We start from the raw sequence: 19,585 nt of genomic DNA on the forward strand, positions 1-19,585 counted from the left end.
GAAGGTTTACAGACAGCTCTCCTCAAACCCCGGATGTAGATTTGTATACATACTTGCATACTGACACAGTATGTCTGGAAAAAACACTCCAGATAAACATACAGGAGGCAAGACCACTCATGTGCTTGGAAAACACAACTCTGCTGTAGTAACCAGGCTTGCAGTTTCTTGATGCTCCTCTTCAGGATGGGTGTGGCTCGGCTGTATCCCCTCGTAGCAACGAAGTGGCACGGCAGAACATGGACGTTCCTCTCTTTTCCATTTCCCCGGCCTCCCGCTCTCCCCCGCCGTGCTTCGCCGCCCTCTCCTCTCGCCACCCCGCTCCCTCGGGGCGCGGCCCGGCCGCGGGCCCGCACCCGCACACCGGGCAGGCGCCCAGGGCCGCGCTGGGGGCCGGGGCAGATCCCTCGGCGGGGCAGGCGCGCTCGGCTGCCAGCCGCAGGCCCAAGCACCGGCCGCTCGCCCAGCTGTGGCACCCGGCCGGCGGCCGCCTTCTCCCAGCGAAGGGGGGGGCTGCTCTTCTGACACAAACCGGCCTCCTCCGAGCGCACGGTTTTAAATACCACCTCAAGCCTCCCTGTCCCTGGGGTGGATCCTTCTTCCCGGCCTTCCTGGGGGCCTCCCGAAGCCCCAGCTGAAGGAGGAGGCGAGCGCTGGCCCTCGCAACGCCGCGCGAGCCTTCCGCGCCCCGCCGCCTCGCCCCGAGCCGGGCCAGGCCGAGGCGAGGCCGGGGCGGGCCCGCCCGCGCCGCCGCTGGAGGGCAGAGCGCGGCGGCCGGCGAGGGGCGGGCACTGCCGGGGCCGCATCCCCGGCGTGTGAGCATGCCGCGCCGGGAGGAGGGCTTCTCGGCCGGGCCGGGGGAGGTTCACACTGAAGCGAGGGAGAGAGGAAGAGGGAGCGCTGCCGGAAGCAGCGGAGCGGCGGCGCTGGGAGCCCGCGGTGCCCCGCGGTCAGCATGTAGCTGGGTGACAGCCGCCGGAGCGCGCCGCCTCCGCCGCCAAGGGCAGCCTGCCTCGCCGCCGGTGCGGCGGGCGCTGAGGGGGCCGGTGCGGCGGGTCGGGAGCCTCTCCGGGGAGGCGGAGGGGGCGGCAGCCGCGCTCCGCCTCGCCTCTCCGTCCCCCCACTCTGCCCTCAGCGCCGTCTCTCGGCGCGGCCCTCCCTCAGCCGCCCGCCCCTCCGCCGCCGGTCGGGGGGCAGCGGCCGCCGCCGCTGCCATGGGGCTGCCCACGCTGGAGTTCAGCGACTCCTACTTGGACAGCCCGGATTTCAGGGAGCGCCTGAAGTGTCACGAGATCGAGCTGGAGCGGACGAACAAGTTCATCAAGGAGCTGATCAAGGACGGCAGCCTTCTCATCGGGGCTCTGCGGAGTGAGTGGGGCGGCGGGGCCGGGGAGCCGGGGGCGGCGGGCAGGAGAAGGGACTTCTTTTGTTTGAATGGGCGCCGGGAGCGGGCTCCCCTGCCGGCAGCCGCCGAAACGCGCCTCGTAAACTTTCTCCCTCGCTCCCTCCCCTCCGCTTTGCCTCGCCTCGCCTTGCCCGCGGCGGCGCTGGGTGGGTTTCCCCGGGGAGCGGGGGCGGTACGGGGCCCTGCCCCGGCCCGGGGGCCCGGCCGCGCCCTCCCCGGCGGGGACAGCGGGGCCGGCGGGCCGGCCGAGGCGGGCCGGCCGGGGCACGGCGGGGAGGAGCCCAGGGTAGGGGTTGGGGGGACTGAAAGTCGCGGTGTAGGTCGCTGTACGGACCGGGCGTGTAGTGGTGCCGGGGGTTCTGGTTCTGGGACGTTGGCTGCTAATGAGGTATATTTGGGTGATGGAGGTGGCCGGAATAAATGGGCAAAGCAAGACGCTGAAGTGAATTTATATGGAGAGACTTCATATTTCATGAAGAGAGTTTATATCTCACGCACCCCCGCCACACCGCATTTTCAACCCCTTTCCCCCCTTCCCCCCTCCTCCGCCCCATCTTCAAGTAATAGATTAACTTTTATGTATTTTGAAAGATTCTGAGAGATGAAGATGAACAGTTTCATGCTTTTAAAGCACGAAAGTAAGTTCAGCACTGACAGCTTCCTCTGGGGTGTTAAAACGGTCCTCATGCTTTGAAGAGCATAAAGTGAGAACTGGGAATTGCCATGAGCATTTCTAGACTCGCCTTGCCCTCCTCTCCTGTAACTCTGCCATCTATTTCTTGTCTTTAAGTTACTTTGGATCTCTCTTACCTGTTACCCAGAGCTCTCATTCAGGTAGAGCTGAGAAGTAATTTAGAGCTTCTTGTGTTGCAACATATGTTCAAGGGAAAGCATCATTTTGATCCTTATAAATATCTGCCACATTGACATGGTATGCTAGTTTTTGTGGGGTGCAGGGTAGCTGTATTTCTCTTTATGTGGACAGGGAACAGGTGTTACAATGAGCTCCTTCATTTATAAGAAATCTAACTGATGCTAACCTGAAGTCTAAACCCGAAGTTTATCTCTTTACCTGGGGTAGGTCAAATTGTGAAGATTTTGTTTGGCCAACAATAGGATTGACTGTTAATTGTACTTGTTCATGCATCAGCTGTATATAGTTTATTTACAGCATTGCATTTACATAAAGCAGTTACTTTTTGAGACTTTTTTCATACAGTGCATGTATTTCTGGACACATCTCTGTTCTAGTGAGTAGATGGATACAAGTGTAGCATCTTATGTAACTTTGTATTAAATTCAATAAATTCCTGTATCCATGCCCACAGAATGTGAGATGATAGGATAAATAGAAAATATGTGTATATATATAGTTAAAAACTCAACGGTGCATTTTTCTTTCCAGAGAAAAAAAAGTTTCATTTAATTGTACTTTTACGTATTTCTCTTTGCTAAAATGCTTTATCCATAAAACAGGAAGTTTGAGCTTGTTTAAAGTAGTAAAAATATAAGCTTAATAAAAATTTACTATTACAAACCTGGACCTATAAGATAGTGTGCACAAATTGTAATGACAGGTTCGGATACTACATGGGTACTTTTTTGACCTGGACTAGCACTGGAAATCAACTGCTTAATGAACAATTACAACTTTCTTCTTAAGTTGTCAAAGAGAGACTGCTGGAGAAGAAATATCATTCCTGAGAAGTAATTTAGACCTTGATTCTGAAGGGAGTAATCCCATTATTTTGGTGAAGTGTACTTGTGAGTCCTTGCTAGACTTAGACCCTGTGTCTACATGTTTTAACAATTCTCTCCCTCTTCAAGGAGAAGCAATATTTCTATCTCAAGTAATGACTACTTAAATTGAAAGTTCTCCTGACTTTAAAAACTTTCTAGTTCAAATGTTATTGTGCTTGACACAATGCTTATTGTATTCTATGTGAAGCTTTAAAGTGCTGTGTCCTGTAGTGTCTTTTAGCCTTAGGAAAATAAGGTCTGGTCTGGTGCAGTAAGAAATATTTCTCCTTTTGTTCATTTCAAATCCTTTAGTTTCGTGACCGTGCCTTCCACAGAATACTGCCTTAGTTCCTGTGTTAGGACAATTGGGGAAATGTCTGGATTTTTCTCCACAAAATAGAAATTCTGAATTTATACTGTACAGACTCCAGTGTAGATGCTACAAGGACAGTGTACTTGTTATGGCAAGTAGCACAATTGTATGTTTCCTAAGCAGAGAACTTTTGACTCATTAAAGCACACTTTCTACTCCTACTCAGCTTTAAAATGAGTGGAGTGTAAAATACTTGTGCAAGGCATTTATTTATTTATTTATCTATTTATTTATTTATAATATGTAATCAAACACTGGGGTAATTAGCTCATTTCAGTGCTGAAATCTTTTGGTTTGATCTTTGAATATTTAATAATTTACAAGCCCTGGAGAACAACGGGCATGATTTACCATGTTTTATCTGTTTAAGTGATCTAGGATTTTTCATTTACATATAATTTTGGAGGATCAATTCTGTTGGGGCAAGAATGTGGATTATGCAGCAGTGCTCCAGTGGAAATAAGTTTTGGAACATATCCTTCCTGACCATGTTTAGAGAAGAGATGGTGAAGCTGCCTTAATGCAGTTAGAAAATACTATAATCTTTTAAAGTTGCCTAAATGCAAGATATATGAAACTACAGTATGTGCATGATTTTTCAAGTGGAATTAAACTTCTGTATTACAAAAGTTACAAAATACTAGTTTATGTACAATCCAGTATCTAAGAAGTTACTGTATAAATGCAATGTTTATAAATACCTGATGAGATTCCATATAAATTGAAGGTAGAACAAATACGCTTAATGTAGTATGCAAACGTTTTGCATTTTAATTGGAGTGGTCCCAAGATAAGGTCAGACTTCAATTTAATGTGGTTTTGCTACGTTCACTCTGAAGAGTGCTACTTTCCAAAGTAGTATGCAGAGCTGTAATACTGTGCTCCATGAAGCAGCAGTTGACTATTGTGAATGCAGTAAGTGCTGATACTGCTAGAACTGATACCAAATCCTCAGCAGCCTTTTTGTATTGTTTTTCGCACCGTTTCCTTCTCTTTCTAAATATGTAAAACTTTGGTACTACCCCAGAAGAGCACAGATTATATGGTCCCATTTAGTTAGGTGCTAGCATCACATTTGTATGGCCATCATGCCTACTTCAGCCTTGTCCTACAACTAGTCTCTGCACTGAGGGACTATATTTTTTTTCAAATCAACTAATGTACTAAACACATTACTAAATAAATAAATACATTACCTCTTGAAAGGCTTCACTTATGCATACAAGAAGTTTCCTGTTACGTTAAAGAGATCTTTTGACAGAGATTTAACTGTGTGTAGGCACAATTTAAGTAGGAGCATATAGTTTTCTTTGGTGCACCTGGAGGAGGTTTTCTTTATTGTTAACTTATGAATAAGTTAAAAGAAAAACTTCTTAGAAAAAATGATCTCCTGTTACAACTGGCCTTCTTGATTATTAGGTAACTGTTGATTTCACAACTTCTTCAGGCACCTAATTTAATAGATCTTTGTCCTGGGTTTGAGTGGTGCGATTTTTGGTAGCAGGGGAGGGGGCTATAGGGGCAGCCCCTGTGAGAAGCTTCTCAAAGCTCCCCCAGCTCCAAGTCAGCTCCACTTCTGTTTGGAAACTGAGCCAATCAGCTGAAATTGAAATTTCTCCTTCTTACTGATTCCAGCTTGGTTTCACTTAAAACATCAAGTCTGTTTTTCCTGTACTTTTTGCCAGTAGTATGCTTTGTAATTCCTTTGTAGTTGCCTTGTGAAAAAGCAACCTAGTCTAGAGCGTTGTCATATAGATTATATATGAAATGTCATTATAGAAATACTTGTGTGTTTTTAATTTCCATAATAGGCCTACCATTCTGCTGAAGTTAGTGAATACAGCATTAAACAATCAAAAAAAGTAGCATGCACCTTGTACAGGTGATCTTATAGTTTACTGTTGAGCAGAAGCCTTCAGCTTTTCCTTCTGATTTTTGAGGCCACCTCTCTCCAACTTAAGTCTTATTTTAGCAACAAGTTCATGTATTCCAAGAAGAGGAGTTCATAAGTTTTGGTTTAAATGGTTGTAAGTTCTGTTGATTTGCAGGTGCTTTAAGTAATGCTGCGCTTTTTAAAGTGTTGTGCTATGGTGCAAACAGTAATGCAGAGCTGTGGTGTAATATAAATAAGATTTAACATATCTTTAGGAATTTGTAATTTAGTAGCAATCATTAGTAGTTTTATTTTACTACTTAACATGCAGAGAAACAGGCACAAAATGGAAATACTGCCTTTTGCAGGAGGCATGAGGGGGTATTTCTCATCAGGGTTTTATAGAAATTCCACACAGAAAAGTCTGTTGTGAAACTGTTTTGACATACAGTTTTCAGGGCTGATTTTCTTCTCTCATAAACCTAGTTATAAAAATACAGTGATGAACCTATCTATATGTATAAAAATTTTGGGGGTTAGCTGACTGGGAAAAAAATGATAAAATTACAGCATAAGAATCTATGATCTTATTATCTCTCTTGGGAGTTTTTTTTTTTCATGTGGAAAAAACCCCCTTTGTATCTTTCCAGAGATGCATTTTCCCAGATATCTTGGCCTTACATATTTTCATGAGATTATATCTTTAAAATGTCTTTTCCAGATTCTAACTGGAGCAGGACTGAGTTCATTGAACAATAACTGCTGAAGTTTGATAGCAATCATTCTCTTCTATTAATTTAGATTCTAAGTAAAACAACGGATTCTTCATATTCTCTATGTGATACTACAATGGCAAACATGGAACTATAAAAGTATAATTTACTAGGGGGAATTTCAGAAATAACTCACATTGCCTTTGAAAATGGATTGGTTTTAGTTGTTTTAGTCATGTAATACAAAAATCCATAAACTTGCCTTTCATGTTAGGGTTGGGTGAGAGGGAGGGCATTACAACAGGTTACATTTCTTAGTCTCTACCTACATGATTCTCCTGCCAATTGAAAAAAAAGTTTCCCACTAAAGGAAGTTGAAACTTGCCATTAATGTTTAAATCATCTGCTCCCTTGCTGTTCTGTTACTTCTGATAGTCATTTGTACTGTCCTGCTCAACTTCTGCTGATGTCTGAGTAATCTAAGGATTATGGACTAACTTTCAAAAACAATTCCAACACTGTTCATCCTTTCACACAAAGATACCAATGATAAGCTGGTTCTTGGCCAGAGAGGGAGTTTAATTGCTTCCTCTAGTGTTTAAAGCAGCTGCAATTTGTATCATATTATCCGGGATATGGAGAAGGCTGAGGTACTCAAAGACTTTTTTGCCTCGGTCTTCACCAGCAGGTGCTCCAGCCACACCACCTAAGATGCAGAAGGCACAGGCAGGGACTGGGAGAATGAAGAACTGCCCATTGCAGGAGAAGATCAGGTTCAAGACCATCTAAGGAATGTGAAGGTGCACAAGTCCATGGGACTTCATGAGATGCATCTGCGGATCATGAAGGTACTGCCAGATGAAGTGGCTAAGCCACTACCCATCATATTTGAGAAGTGGCAGTCTGGTGAATTTCCCACTGACTGGAAAAGGGGAAACATAGACCCCATTTTTAAGAAGGGAAAAAGGAAGACCCAGAGAACTACAGGCCCATCAGTCTCATATCTGTGCCTGGTGAGATCATGGAGCAGATACTCCTAGAAACTAGGCTATGGCATAGGGAAAACAAGGAGGTGACTGACAGCCAACACGGCTTCACTAAGGGCGAATTGCGTCTGACAAATTTGATGGCCTTATGTGACAGGGTTACAGCTTTGTTGGGGAATGGAAGAGCAACTGACATTGTCTGCCTGGATTTATGCAAAGCATTTGACACTATCCTGCATGACATCCTTGTCTGTAAATTGGAGAAACATGGATTTGATGGATGGACTACTTGGTGAATAAGGAATTGGCTGGATGATCACACTCAGAGAGTTGCAGTGAACGGCTTGATGTCCAAGTGGAGAGCAGTGATGAGTGGTGTTCCTTAGGGGTCAGTACTGGGACCGATGCTGTTTAACATCTTTGTTGGTGACATGGACAGTCGGATTGGGTGCACCCTCAGCAAGTCTGCCAATAACACCAAGCTGTGTGGTACGGTTGACATGCTGGAGGAAAGGGATACCGTCCAGAGGGACCTTGACGGCCTAGAGAGGTGGGCGCGTGTGAACCTCATGAAGTTTAACAAGGCCAAATGCAAGGGCCTGCACATAGGTCAAGGCAATCCCAAGCACAAATAGAGGCTGAGCAATGAGTGGATTGAGACTAGCCCTGCAGAGAAGGACTTGGGGGTACTAGTGGATGGAAAATTATGAGCCAACAACGTGTGCTCGCAGCTCAGAAAACCAACGGTGTCCCGGGCCGCATCAAAAGAAGCGAGACCAGTGGATTGAGAGAGGTGATTCTCCCCCTCTACTCCACTCTCATGAGACCCCACCTGCAGTGCTGTGTCCAGCTCTGGGGCCCCCAGCATAAGAGGGACATGGACCTGCTCCAGCAGGTCCAGAGGACACCATGAAGATGATCAGGGGGCTGGAGCACCTCCCCTATGAGGACAGGCTGAGAGAGTTGGGGTTGTACAGCCTGGAGAAGAGAAGACTCTGGGGAGACCTTACAGAAGCCTTCCAGTACTTAAAGGGGGCCTACAGGAAAGATGGGGACGGACTCTTTATCAGGGAGTGTAGTGATAGGATGAGGGGTAATGGTTTTAAACTGAAGGAGGGTAGATTTAGATTAGCTATAAGGAAGAAATTCTTTACTGTGAAGGTGGTGAGACACTGGCTCTGGTTGCCCAGAGAAATTGTGGCTGCCCCCTCTCTGGAAGTAAGTGTTCAAGGCCAGGCTGGATGGGGCTTCAGGCAACCTGATCTAGTGGAAGGTGTCTCTGCACATGTCAGGGGGTTTGGAACTAGATGATCTTTAAGGTCCCTTTCAACCCAAACCATTCTGTGATTCTATGATCTTTAGCCAAATACATATGGAGAAAAGAAGTACTAGTATGTAGTGGACTGTTAGGGAGCACAGTATTTTCTGTCCATCACACGATGTTTCATTTTGAACCAAGAACTCCTGTAAGTAACTTCCCATATTGTCAATAATGTGTACTGTGTTAATAAAGTGCTTGAATGACTCAACGTGGGTGTTCTTGTGCCTTAATTTTGAAACAGGTATTCTTTAGTGATATTTTTAAATTGGATTATGTGAAGTTACCACAGGTGTGGGTTTGAGTTTCAGATGCCATATGAAATTATGTCTCTGCTTTAAGAAAATGTTGTGCATTTTTTTAAATTAGGGTTTTCAAACTTTTAAACTGGTTTTTGAAAAGGTCAGATTTAATCTGTTTCTTAATGGGCCAGTTGGCTTGTTGTCTGCTCCATGCTTCATTTGCTATGAATAAGATAAATGTATTCTATTAATAAGAGACCAGCTGCTTCATGAATATTGTCTTTACTACAATGGAAAATATGATGCTGTGGTCACTGAACTTGTACAGATCTCTTGGGTTTTCATGGGCAGAAGTGCTACAGCAATTTGCAGTTTCCTGTAATAGTAAATAACTTCATGTCCATCCTTTGTGAAAAATAGAGGACAATACAGCCCTTCTTTCTACTGAATGATATGTAAAGCAGTGCTGTGTCTTTGCCTTCTATTTTCTTCCTATAGTTCCAAAACTGTAATTATAAATAGATTTGGAATATAGGAGAATTGAGTATCATGGATTTCCTTTGTTAAATCCAATCTCCTGCTAGTGTTACATCATGTAATCCCCACTTCACAAACTCTATTTTAAAAACAGTCATTATTATTTCTGCTAGAAAGCTGTTCTAGAACCTTGTTGAGTAAATCATTAAAGATAAATTTAATCTGGAAATTCAAACTTGTTTATGCTTATTTTCCTTTCATTCAACATTTCCTCACTGCTGTTACCTTGGATTTGCTTGGGGAATAATTACACCCTTTTGATAGCCTGAACAAGCTGTTTTCATCCTCTCTCCTAAATTTCTAGTTTCTTGGTCATTTTAGTAGCTCTTTTCTAAAGCTGTTCTGAATTTGGTTTTAAGTGTTCAGGAGATTAGAAGTAAAAGTACAGGAAACAAGAGTAGCATAATAATGTTCACAGATTTGATAGTTGCTCATTGTATTCTGTGAGAACATCAATCATTAAATCAAATCAATATTTATCATTGTCTTTTGACTATATGATGCTAGGGATTTCTCAAGCGTATGGTAAAAAGTAAAGAAATCTCAGGATCTTGCTGAAGAAAAATAGCTTCACCTTTTTCCATATTAATACGAGATTGAGGTACTGTTGGGCAATAATCTAACCTTCCACTGGCACCCTGTGAAATGCAAATAACTTTAATTAGAAAGATATTTCACAGCACGTTATGAACTCTGGGGTATGTTACAGTATAGTTGCTCAGGAAGTTATCAATTTAAATCACTTCCCTGTCCTGAATTATGCAAATTTGTGTTTCAAAGGACAGCAGAAACTTGAATATGTTGTGCTGATGTTTTGCTTAGTATAATTCAGGCATGGGAAAATAGTATGGAAATTCTGTATGTCTTCAGAAGTCTTACCTTCTTTCAACTTAATATTCAGAGCAGGATACAAGGTGCTGCAATGCCTAGGTCATATAGTTGGTTCTACTACTGATCTCGCTAGATATTTTACAGGTTGCTTAAAGAAGAGAGGTTTGCATGTCAGATGTGCATTGTAGTGTCTCTTTGCAAAGGTACTGTTGTTCACTGAAAGATATTATGTAAATGAAAGTAGGTATCACCAATAGGATTATTTTTCTTCTGTAAAGAGCCTTTAAGTCAAATGAACATCATGAAAAATAAAGCAGGTAATAATAAGAAGAATCAGTTTGTGATTTTGCCAAGAAATGCTGGATCAGATGATCCTTGAGGTCCCTTCCAACCTGGTATTCTATCATTCTGTGATTTGATCCTGTAGAATTACAAGGACAGATAAACCTCTTATTTTAATTATCATTTGCCTTTTGTGCTTTACGAAAATATTTCTTTTTTCCTTTGGTTTCCTGCAGGTGAGGACACCTCAAACTTATTTTCAGCTTTCCCCTCACCCCCTGCTTTTTTCTTTTTCCTCACTCCCATGTTTTAAGAGATGAGAGTCCAATGTTCTCTGCCAGTAATGCCTCCCTACTCTGTAGTAGCAGCCAAGCTCTCCCAAAGTCAGGGCATAAATGTTAAATCAGATTGGTCTCAACATCAGTCCTTGAATGATATCCAACAATGATATTCCTCTTTTTGGGTGTTAGCAGCAGAGCCTTTTCCTAGTTGCTTCTTATCTATATAGCTTCTGCGTAGGTTCTCATCTTCTCCACTGTAATTATTAAACTACCATTGCAGCTTGGTATCATGTGCTTTACTGGTGACTAATTGATTCGATCTATTGTAGTATTACAGTCATTGTTTGTTTGGTTTTGTTTTTTGTTTTTTGTTTTTTTTTTTTTGTTTGGTTGTTTTTTTAATAAATAAATCTTCAATATTGTGTAAGAGAGATACCAACTGATCTGATGCAGTTTACCTAATAAATCTGTGTTGCCTTTTACCCTATTTTCTATCAATTTCTAAGCTTTTAATTGTTCTTTCCTTTCAGTGTTGTAAATAATTGCTTGATTTTAAGGTCAACCTAATGGATCATTTGTGTTGGATCATTATCTGTGTTTCTATAGACATCTGTTTGTGGTATTATGAGAGCAGACTCTGATTCAATCAATTTAAAAATCTTGGGTTAAAAGTCTTGTGTTTTCATGCATTAGAGTTTTAGTGTTTGTCGTCGTTTAAGCCTGTGCTCAGCAGCTAAACGCCCCGCAGTCGCTCACCCACCCTCCCCCCACTTGGGAATGGGGAGGGACTCGGAGGGGCAAAGGGAGACTCGCAGGTTGAGATAAAAACAGTTTAGTAACAGAACAATACGCTGACAGCAGTATCAGCGGGTAACGTACAATACAGCTGCTCACCACCCACCTGCTCCCGGCCGGCGATCCCGAACATAATGGCACCACAGCCACGCTCCGGGAAGTGAGAGTCCCTGCGACCTCACTCCTGCTTTTATATAGTGAGCACAGTGTCACATGACATGGGATATCGGCCAATCCGGGCCCAGCCCTCCAGCTGTGCTCCCCCCGCCCCCGCACACAGGTGAGGGCACTGGGACCTGGGGAGCCCCTGGGGTCTCAGGGTGCTGCAGCTCCTCCCGCTGCCGAACCAACGGGAACTCTAGGCCAGCCCCAACCAGGACAGTGTTAAATTTTATCTGTCCTAAAACCTGTTTGAGTTTATGGAAGTCTTTCTTTTTCTTATTTGTGTAACAGTGTGATAAATTTGCCTTTTTAGTGTACTCATTCATATGAATTTCACCTGCTGTTTTCACACTGGTAGCATTGTTGGAAATTGAGATTGAGTATTAATTTTAGTTGGGGTCATACTTTAATCTTTAGGCTGTCTGTTCCGTATCATCTTTACTGCACATTGTTTTGCTCTGTGTTCCTGTTTGATTTTTATAGATAAAAAAGCTGTTTCTCCTTACTTTCTAAATTCTACTTCAGTTTGTCTTTGGCTGCACAGAATTATATTTTTCTAAGTATTAATGTGTTTGTGAAAATATCCTGAATTAGGCTGAAACTACCCAGTGTCTGGTGAGAGTGCACTGCCTTTACCTGTGGCTGCAGGAGTGCCACAGTACCACACTGGTAGCAGACTTAGTTCTTGTGCTGTTGGAGTTCCACTAGTTTCTGGTACCAAACCTGGTTATCTTAACTTCTTAAAATACATCAACATGCATGTATAGTTGAATACCAATTCCACACCCATCACCCCCCACCCAGTCCATGATCCTCTGCTAGCATCTCCATATAATTTCTTCAGTTAGAGCTGATTTCATTGTGTTTCATGCAGTTGTTCTTCTTAGCGCTAACATGTAAATTGAAGGTAACTCATGTTGTAGCTTTACAGTTTCTCCATATACACTCACATCTAATTCAGGTTCCCTTAATTACTCAGATCTTGCTTTTCTGAAATGTCCAGCTCTTGTTACAGGCTTCTTTCTTTCTCTTATTCTTCTGTTTAATTTTAAACTGAATGATCAACTGATTACTTATGTTGTCAGACAGGTTTTTGTCAAGTTACGTATTCATGAAGCTTGTCACAGTGTAGGTCAGTCCCTTACTAAACAAAGCCATGTAGGAAGGAATGCTCACAGTGTATCAGGTGAATTGTGATGTGAATTTGACTTTTTTTTCCCCCATCTACTTCAGAGCTGTGGTCACAGGCATTGTCTAGTGGATGTCACACTAATTGTGCAGTAATTTTGAATTCTTGTATCTCCTACTGTAGCACCTCTGTTTCTGCCCTCTCCTGTGTAGAGTGGTTGATCTGTCTGGTAGTTCTCCCAGAATTTCTAATCAAAGGTGGTTACTGAAAAGCATCTGTCTGAAGCTGCATTTTGCTGTATTAAGCCAGCTCTACTGCTAAGCAAACAAACAGAAAACCTCCAGAGGCTACCCATTCCTTTTTCCCACTCTCAGACCTTGTTTCCACCCCTTTCTGTCCTGTAAGTGGTATCAGCATTGGTATTTGCTCAGCTGAGTGCTCTACTGGATCAGGGATCTAAACAAACTGATAATCTTTGCTGAATAATTTTCCATGTGTCCCAGTTTCCTGATTTGGTTCATTATGCAGTTGTGGAAGTGCTTATACTGGCAGAGCATAAGGAACCTGGGAATGGAAGCAATTGTGGAAGTTGGGGTGGTAGGTGGAAGAATAGAGACAGGACATTAAATTATTAGTCTATGGCAGTGACAGCTTAATTGCACATCAAATTATAGCCAAAGTTAATGTACAAGTTTCCAGTGACAGCTAAGTCACATTTGTCTTGTCTTGTGTAATAATTTTATTCTTCAGGAACTAAAGAGGTCTGATGTGTGAGCTGTGTTCTCATGGTGGGTTGGCCTTGCCTGGCTGACAGGTGCCCACCCAGCTGCTCTCTCACTGCCCCTCCTCATCAGGACAGGGGAGAGAATAAGATGAAGAGCTCGGGAGTTGAGATAAAGACAGGGAATCACCAACTACTGCCACAGACAAACCAGACTAGACTTGGGGGAGTTAATTTAATTTATTACCAATTATTAATGCAGCAGAATAATGAGAAGTAAAAACATAACTAAAAACACCTTCCCCCCAACTCTCCTTTCTTCCCAGGCTCAACTTCACTCCTAACACTTCTACCTCCTCCCCCTGATCAATACAGGGGGATGGGAAATGGGGGTTGAGGTCAGTCCATAGCATGTAATCTCTGTCATTCCTTCCTGTTCACATTCTTCTACTGCTCTAGCATGGGGTCCCTCACACAGAGTAAACTCCTTCACTGAATGATCCAGCATGAGTCATTTCCACAGGGTGCAGTCCTTCAGGAAGGGGCTGCTCCTGTGTGGGCTCCCCACACACCACAATTCCTGCCAGAAAACCCGTTCCTGTGCATGCTTCTCTCCATAGGCCACAGGTCCTGCCACGAGCCTGCTCCTGCATGGGCTCTCCACAAGCTGCAGCTTCTTCAGGACACATCCACGCTTTGTAGGGTCCTCCATGAGCTGCAGTGTGTGTATCTGCTCCACCACAGTCCTTCATGGACTGCAGGTGAACAGCCTTTTTCCCCATGGTCTTCTCCACAGGCTGCAGGGGAATCTCTGCTTCAGCACCCGGAGCACCTCCTCGCCCTCCTTCTTCTCTGACCTTGGTGTCTGCAGGACTTTCTCTTTCCTGTTTTCTCATGACTCTCTCCCAGCTGCTGCACAGTGCTTTTTAACCTTTCTTAAATATGTTATCAAAGAGGCACCACCAGTTTCAGTGATGGGCTCAGTTTTGGGCAGTGGTGGGTCTGACTTGGAGCCAGCTTGAACCATCAATATCTGACATGGGGTCAGCTCCTGGTGTCTTCTCACAGAAGCCACCCTTGCAGACCTCCTCAGCTGCTACCAAAACCTTGCCCTGTAAACCCAATAGAGCTCTTCTCCAAGTACTTCCAGTACTTTTGTCTTTGGGAGAGACGCATTCTGGTTCCTCTTCTACAAGCAGCTGCCATCCAGAGATTTGATGACTGATTTGAGAATTGTTTTGTTGTTGTTGATGGGGAGAAGTGAATTTATGAAAGGAAAGGAACAGGGAAATGATTTAGTTAAAAGCTGCTAAGGCTTGTAATTCTTTTTTTACAAATCTTAGATGAGGTAGGCACTTAGGTGATCTGTTTAATCTTCTCTTAAAGATATACTTTTTTTATGATGACCTTGTCCTGCTTTCTGCAAAAAATACCTGGTTGCTTCTAGAAAATTATCAAATATAAAATTAGTCTTTACTCTTCTTTGTCAAGTCCTCACCCTTGCCTCTGTCTCACTGCCATGCAAAAAGAACACAAATTCTTGGTAAAACAAGCAATACATAGGGCAGGGTTTCATAGTAAAGTAATTTTCTTTTTGAGTCAACTGAATTATTTGATTACTATTTGGAAGTGCACAAGAAGGGGTAACTGGGTGAATTTTAACTTTTTTTTTCCTGCTGTAATAGTTTGATTCATTTCAGTAGGTGGCCCAATATCAGTGTAAACATGTGTGGATCAGTTCTTTAAAGCTGCAGTTCTTAGAATTGCAGGTCATATTTAAATAAAGAACAGACACATTTACAGTGTTGTTCTGGTGCATCTTGGTGTTCAAAAGCCTTCCTAGATTGCCAATGCAATCAAGGCCCTAGGAACATTGTGACTGCACCATTCAGAAAATTCACATTTCTCTTTAAGTCCATTCCTTGCATCTTCTCACCCTTTTATGTCCTACCTAATTTGCCTTTAACCTTTTTACGAATCATGAGGAGGAGTGGAGGGAGGAAGAACATAAGAACTCAGCTTCTTGGGATGTACTCTATGTATAAACTGTTATTTCAAATCCATGAATACTGCAGAGGGGTGGTTATTTTCTCTCTAAGGCCAAAATGACTGCCAAGTTGCAGAAAGTATGCAGGAGGAACTTGCTACTTTAAAAAAGATTGCTCCAAGCCTGAGGTTATCTATTAAAAAAACTTGTTCCGTTATTGAACCTTTTAATGTCTAGCACTAGCACTACCATTAAAACAAGCTGTATACTGGCACTTGAAGAAGAAATACCCTTCCTTGTCCCTCTTGTGGATTACTAGTTAGCCTACATACACATGGAAGCTATAGAGCTATGGAGTTTACCTCCTGGGAAACTTTGAAATAGGTAAGACTTGAGCTTTACTGTAGGAGAGGTAAAATTCCCAGCAGTAATTGTGAGAACATTTGAATTACTGCTACAGCTAAAACCAACATGTATATGTAAAAATACATGTCTTCAAAAAGTATTGTCAAATATTTCACCTTGTAATATAAGCTGTACTAACTTGCATACTTCCATAAAGAGTCTGTTTTAGCACAGACAAAGAAAAATTATCTAATGGCTCCTTAATAAAACTTATAGTTAGCTTATAATAAAGATTTTAATTTGCTCTGTGTACCCAGAGATGCTTTTGTGAATCTTGTCCGGTGGTATGTGTTATTTACATAAAAGGTTTATTAATAGTCGTCAGTCAGTGCTTTCAGGAGTTGGGGATTGGCAGTTCACAGTAATTTAAGGGTTAGATTCTCCATCTGAGTTGTGCTTTGAGGAGCCAGACAGTGGAGACCAGGCAGGACCAAGCAGAGGTCCAATAGTTCAAAACAGACCTGAAGAAAAGAACTGCTACTTTCCATTGGTAACAGATGTAGTTAAACAGGACTTAGTTTAAGCCACAACAAAATATGGGGTTAAAATAATCTTTGGGAATATTAATTTTTGATTAACCACAGGTACATACTTTTACTGAGATGTAATATGGGTAGTACTACCTTCACCCACTAACCACCCCCCTTTTTTTTTTTCCCCTCTCAGTTTTAGCATATTATTTTTCAAGCCTGCTGATAAAACTAGGAAAAAATAATGCAGTTTTGTAAGCATCATGAATGCCTGAGAGATGTTTTTTGACTCATAAATCTCCATCTAGGGATTTACTAACTGGGTATATTATACAGATTGGATATTAGGATATGTTACCTTAATTTTGTAAATTTGTTGACGTAATTCAGTACAATTTAAGTAGCAAGGAAGTGAATGCACTTCAGTTTCTCAACATAATTCCTCCTTGACAACTGCCAGTGCTTTGTTCTAGGTTTTAGAGGGAATTTTCTTGCTGCTGCTTTTTGTTTTTTAAAAGTTATGGTGTGACTTCTGTTTTGGAAAACTTGCTTTTCTTTTTTGAGAGTTGAAAATAAAATTGTTAGAATCACAGCAAACATCACTCTTTGTTGTCCTTGCATAATCTGTTTGGGGACATTTTCAACAAGTCAAGAAATAGTCAATGTGGCATGCCTACAGGCCAGTTAACAGACAATGAAAAGTAGTTGGTTGGTGGAAGAGGAAGACGAATACAGTTAATAAGCTGATCATGGTCTTGCAGACTGACAGATGCCAGAAATGCTTGATCTCTGCAAGTATAAGTTGAAGGGTTTTATGGATATTGGCTGTATTTGTTGCATTTATGGGTGTTGATTCTGGCCCAGCTGCTTGTTTTCAGGAGAACGCTGTAAAATTGTGAAGGGTCAGAGAAGACCCTTTGGACATATGAAGAACATAGGAAAATGCTCAAACTCCTGGAAGCCACAAACACCACAAAAGATATGTTTTTTTGCAATTGCTTAATCTGAAGAGAAAATTAAATATTTATATCACAGAAAATAATTTTGATGGGAAGCTTCTCTGTCTAACAGAACAAAGCATATGAAGGTCCAAGTGTTGGCAGAAGCTATACAAATCAAGATCAGAAATGTGCAACTGTAAAGTTAGTAAGATATTTCCTTAAGACTGTGATGGACTTTTCATTGCTGGAAACATTTACATTGTTCAGAATTTTTTTTTTTCCCCCGCAAGATTCAGTCCCATTCACTTACACCTGTTGAAGTATTATGTCCTGAAACTCTGGTTCAGTGATAGCTGGGCTTGTTGATCGCACTGGTTCCTTTTTGCCTTAGGAAGAAATGTTTTCAGTCTACTCTTAAGTCTTCAAATTTATATTATTCAGCTGTACATGTGTATGTGGAACTTTGAAATCTGAGAATAACACATCCTTAAGACATTTTATAGTTTATTGTTTGTTAAATTTTAAAATGCTTTCAAGTGAGACCTTAGATGGTTCCTTCTGTTACTCTCCTTTGGTGTGACTGTGATTTGAAATGGAGGCTTTAATGCTGTAATAACCATCCTGGGTGGGTGGTTTTGGTGTTTGTGTTTGGTTTTTTGTTTTTTTTTTTTTTCCTCTCCATTTTTGGCATTTTTTCCCCCCCTTCTTTTCCCACTGAATTTTGAAAACTAGACTGGATAGCTTATTTTAGTGTTTATACATGCATGTGCAAATATGTATTGAAGCAAAAACAAACAGTTGAAGATGGTAATGCTACCTCTATTTCCATATACACAGACACTAAATAAATATGTTCAGTTCAAGTTGCTATGTTGCAGGTATGTAAAGATAGCAAAACTAACATTTTTAAAATATCCTTAATGTTAGGAAAGTGGGGTTACTAGCTTAGCTTTGTTAGCCTGTTGAGATACAGATTGTCTGAGCTACTTAAAACATCTTAATATTCTCATAATTCTTGTATGTACATTATCTTGTCATCTACTACTATGACTGGTTTAATTAGAAAATAGATACACTGATTTAAAAACACAGAAGTGTGTCTCCAAGAAAATTCTTGTCGGCATAAATGTAAGTCTTGGAAATAAAGTGTTCACACAAATGCAGTCAGTATGGTTGGCTTTTTGCTGTGTGAGCTTAGAGCTGCTGCATCTTCATGCTGTTTGGGAGCCTAAGGTCAAATGAGAAATCCAAAATATTTCATTTTATGAAGAGGGGTGTAGGCACAGCAGTACATTTCCTGTTTACATAGCCAAATCTTCTTTGTATGCTGAGAGTTTTCCTAATATACTCATGCAGGATTTCTGAGTTTGCACTTTAAGCTGTAACTTTTGTTGCTTAGCTCCTTGAAGATGCCATCATCTGCACTCTAGCCAGTATGACACAACTCATTTTCCTGTGGAGAAGGGAGTTGAGATGATCTAAGTTCACCTAAGTTTTGCCACCTTTTATTTGTCGCTATATTGCAGGATTGAAAATTAAAACATTAAGATAATGCTTAATTCGTTTAGCATTTCTTTGTTAAGGTTTCATTGGGAAGTGAAAAAATACAAGTTTTCTAACAGGTACAACTTCCCCATTCTTTTTTCCCCATGCTCCAAGAGACAAACTGGTCTTCGGTCAAAGTAAATTTAACCCAAAAATGCACAGGATCCACTTACTTCCTTTGGTTCCATACAAACTGAAGAATTTATGATTTTTATATTCTTGTACAATATTGATAACTGTACATAATACTACTTTTACTGTTTAGCGCCTTCCCTATGAAGTTGAAATACAGCAGGTTAAAAATGTGATTATTATTCTTTTATTTACGTTGCCACAGCACACCAATGATGTAATTCTTTGTTTTGTTGATTCAGTTATCTTATTTTAGTGCAACATACCCCAAATTTACCTGAGAATGGTATTCATCTTAAATTTACAAGAATACTGTTGTGAATCACATCTCTTCTTTTTTTTTTTTTCACCTGCTTTCTGACAGTTTCTAAATAATTTGTCAGCATAATGCATATTATACTAACTCTCACAATTCCTGTTGTCATTGGCCCTTCAGAGCCTGTTTGATTTGTCTTTTGTGAGAAGCTAGTTTTCAATACACCTTGAGACTTTAAGGCTATTTTACAATAAAAACTAATTTTCATGCCTACTTTTGTCACTTGTCGTGAAGAGTCATTGTGAAGCACTGAGTAGTGTGTTGCTGGATTAAGCATCGATCTTGCAGTATTTTCTTGAATGTTTAATGTACCCAAAGGAATTTCATGATGCTTTGACAAACACTTCTCTTTTCCCTTTGTAAATTAAAATGGCATTTAAACAATGAGGTATTCCTACAAA

The 19,585-nt window shown here is 41.7% G+C and overlaps 1 protein-coding gene across 2 annotated transcripts in view; it reads left to right on the plus strand.

The window, feature by feature from the left end:
* Nucleotides 1-863: 863 nt before the first annotated feature.
* The window catches only part of ARHGAP42 (Rho GTPase activating protein 42), a 173,008-nt gene continuing 154,286 nt past the window's right edge, over nucleotides 864-19,585 (plus strand). For both annotated transcript variants that reach the window (XM_042793007.1, XM_042793008.1), the window contains exon 1: nucleotides 864-1,368. In XM_042793007.1, the coding sequence (XP_042648941.1) occupies nucleotides 1,215-1,368 (154 nt within the window). In that variant the 5' untranslated portion in view covers nucleotides 864-1,214. The remainder of the gene's footprint in view (nucleotides 1,369-19,585) is intronic.

This window comes from Tyto alba, unplaced genomic scaffold, assembly GCF_018691265.1.
Source record: "Tyto alba isolate M040663 unplaced genomic scaffold, T.alba_DEE_v4.0 Super-Scaffold_2, whole genome shotgun sequence".
NCBI lineage: Eukaryota > Metazoa > Chordata > Aves > Strigiformes > Tytonidae > Tyto > Tyto alba.